Source organism: Ceratina calcarata, unplaced genomic scaffold (genome assembly GCF_001652005.2).
Source record: "Ceratina calcarata isolate Rehan_Ccalc_2016 unplaced genomic scaffold, ASM165200v1 scaffold111.2, whole genome shotgun sequence".
In the NCBI taxonomy this organism is placed as follows: Eukaryota; Metazoa; Arthropoda; class Insecta; order Hymenoptera; family Apidae; genus Ceratina; species Ceratina calcarata.
Window position 1 is genome coordinate 41,124 of NW_017132020.1, and position 1,599 is coordinate 42,722.

General features: G+C 37.4%; 1 protein-coding gene across 3 annotated transcripts in view; it reads left to right on the plus strand.

Moving 5' to 3' along the window:
* The first annotated feature begins 1,197 nt into the window (after positions 1–1,197).
* Positions 1,198–1,599, plus strand: part of LOC108622588 (potassium channel subfamily T member 1) — a 38,110-nt gene continuing 37,708 nt past the window's right edge. For all 3 annotated transcript variants that reach the window (XM_026811594.1, XM_026811595.1, XM_026811589.1), the window contains exon 1: positions 1,198–1,338. In XM_026811594.1, the coding sequence (XP_026667395.1) occupies positions 1,291–1,338 (48 nt within the window). In that variant the 5' untranslated portion in view covers positions 1,198–1,290. The remainder of the gene's footprint in view (positions 1,339–1,599) is intronic.

Consider the following 1,599-nt stretch of genomic DNA (forward strand, 5'->3'; position numbering starts at 1 on the left):
TTATGCATTATTATTTGTACATTTGACCAAAAACAGTCAGACTTCCTTGGGCAATCTAGTGTTAAGAAAGCTGCAGTGATTCTATGATTACAAATATAAAAAGAGAATATCTCTATCTTACTAAAATCTTCAATGATAGTATTAAAGATTTTAATACATTGTACAATATAAGTACATTAACTCATTTTTTCTAAAAGTGGACTTATAGTACTTAGAAAAATAACTGTTGAAATATCGAAAACCGTTCGCTTTAGAAATTAGTCGAAGTTTCATTTAATTTCCAATAACGATTTTTTTTTAGTTTTTTTTTTTCTCTGAAAGAATCGCTCGATGTCTGAATTTTCGTTTTATTCAGGTAGACGTTGCACGCGAATATAATTTTTGTTCCTCGATTCGACCGCTTCTTCGCGTTTACGATATTTTGTAAAATAATCGTGGCGGGCTGAAAATAAAACCGAGATAAAACCTCGCGACCGAAACGATATTGCGGTTTCTTGCCACGAGTTTCTAACAGTTAAGAATTCCTAGCTCTATTTCCCACCTCCCCACAAACCATTTCCCTCCCACGCTCTCTCTCCTATCTTTTATATTTCCCAAACTTACTATTCTACCGCGTGCAATATTGTTTCATACGTTTCTAGATTATTTTTAAACATAACCTCAACGTTGTTTTGTCATTTTCCATAATTTTTCCTCGTTTTGCATTAAGATAGTATGAATTACGTAAAAGCAGTTCGAATAATTTTATAAACTTTACTCCTCTGTAATTATGATTTTTTTTCTAAAAGTTCATTGCTTCAGATATTGACCACAACTTTTTATTACCATAAATAATATTTATTTAATTCGAAGATATAATATTCACCAGCAAAGAGCGAAATTCGATGTAGCAATAAAAGAATCCCGACTCGAACTCCTGTTGCAAAAACTTTTTAATACCATCGTCGAAACGCAATTCCAACGTCCATTAATCAGCTTCCGGAGTGTCGCGGGCTTTTAAAAACACCCTCCCAGCCCCGACGGAAATGTTAAGCTTTTAAAAAATTTGCTTTGTGGCCAGAAAGTTCTCCAGCTGCTCCGCAGAGTAAAAAGGAGTTCCGATCTAGAAATGAAAGCGAATGCGAAATTCATTTTTCCAGTTACGGCTGCACGCCCGGGAACAAGACCGAGTTCCTCGCATCTCAGAACCTCACCGAGGAGGAGTTCCAGGACCACCCGACCATCAACTGGGACGCGATTTTATGGGTGAGGAGGCCCTTGGAACTGTGGGTCGTCCAGGTGATACTGGCAATGGTATCGCTCACCGAAGCGCTGCTGCTCGCCTATCTGGGTTACAAGGTACGCTTTCACTCCCGACAAATTTCGTTTCACGCGTAATATTCGATTAACACCGCCGCGGCCGCCATCCTGAAATACCTCGCTCATTCCTATATACGTCAAATCCATCAAACAATAGACGCGTTACGCTCGATTTAATATCTGCTACTAGGGTAAATGTGGGTATTACTGCGCATGTGCCAGTTACTGCTGATACTTATAAAATCATTAAAAACAATTTATTTATGACTCATATATTATATTTACACTATAAAATATTTT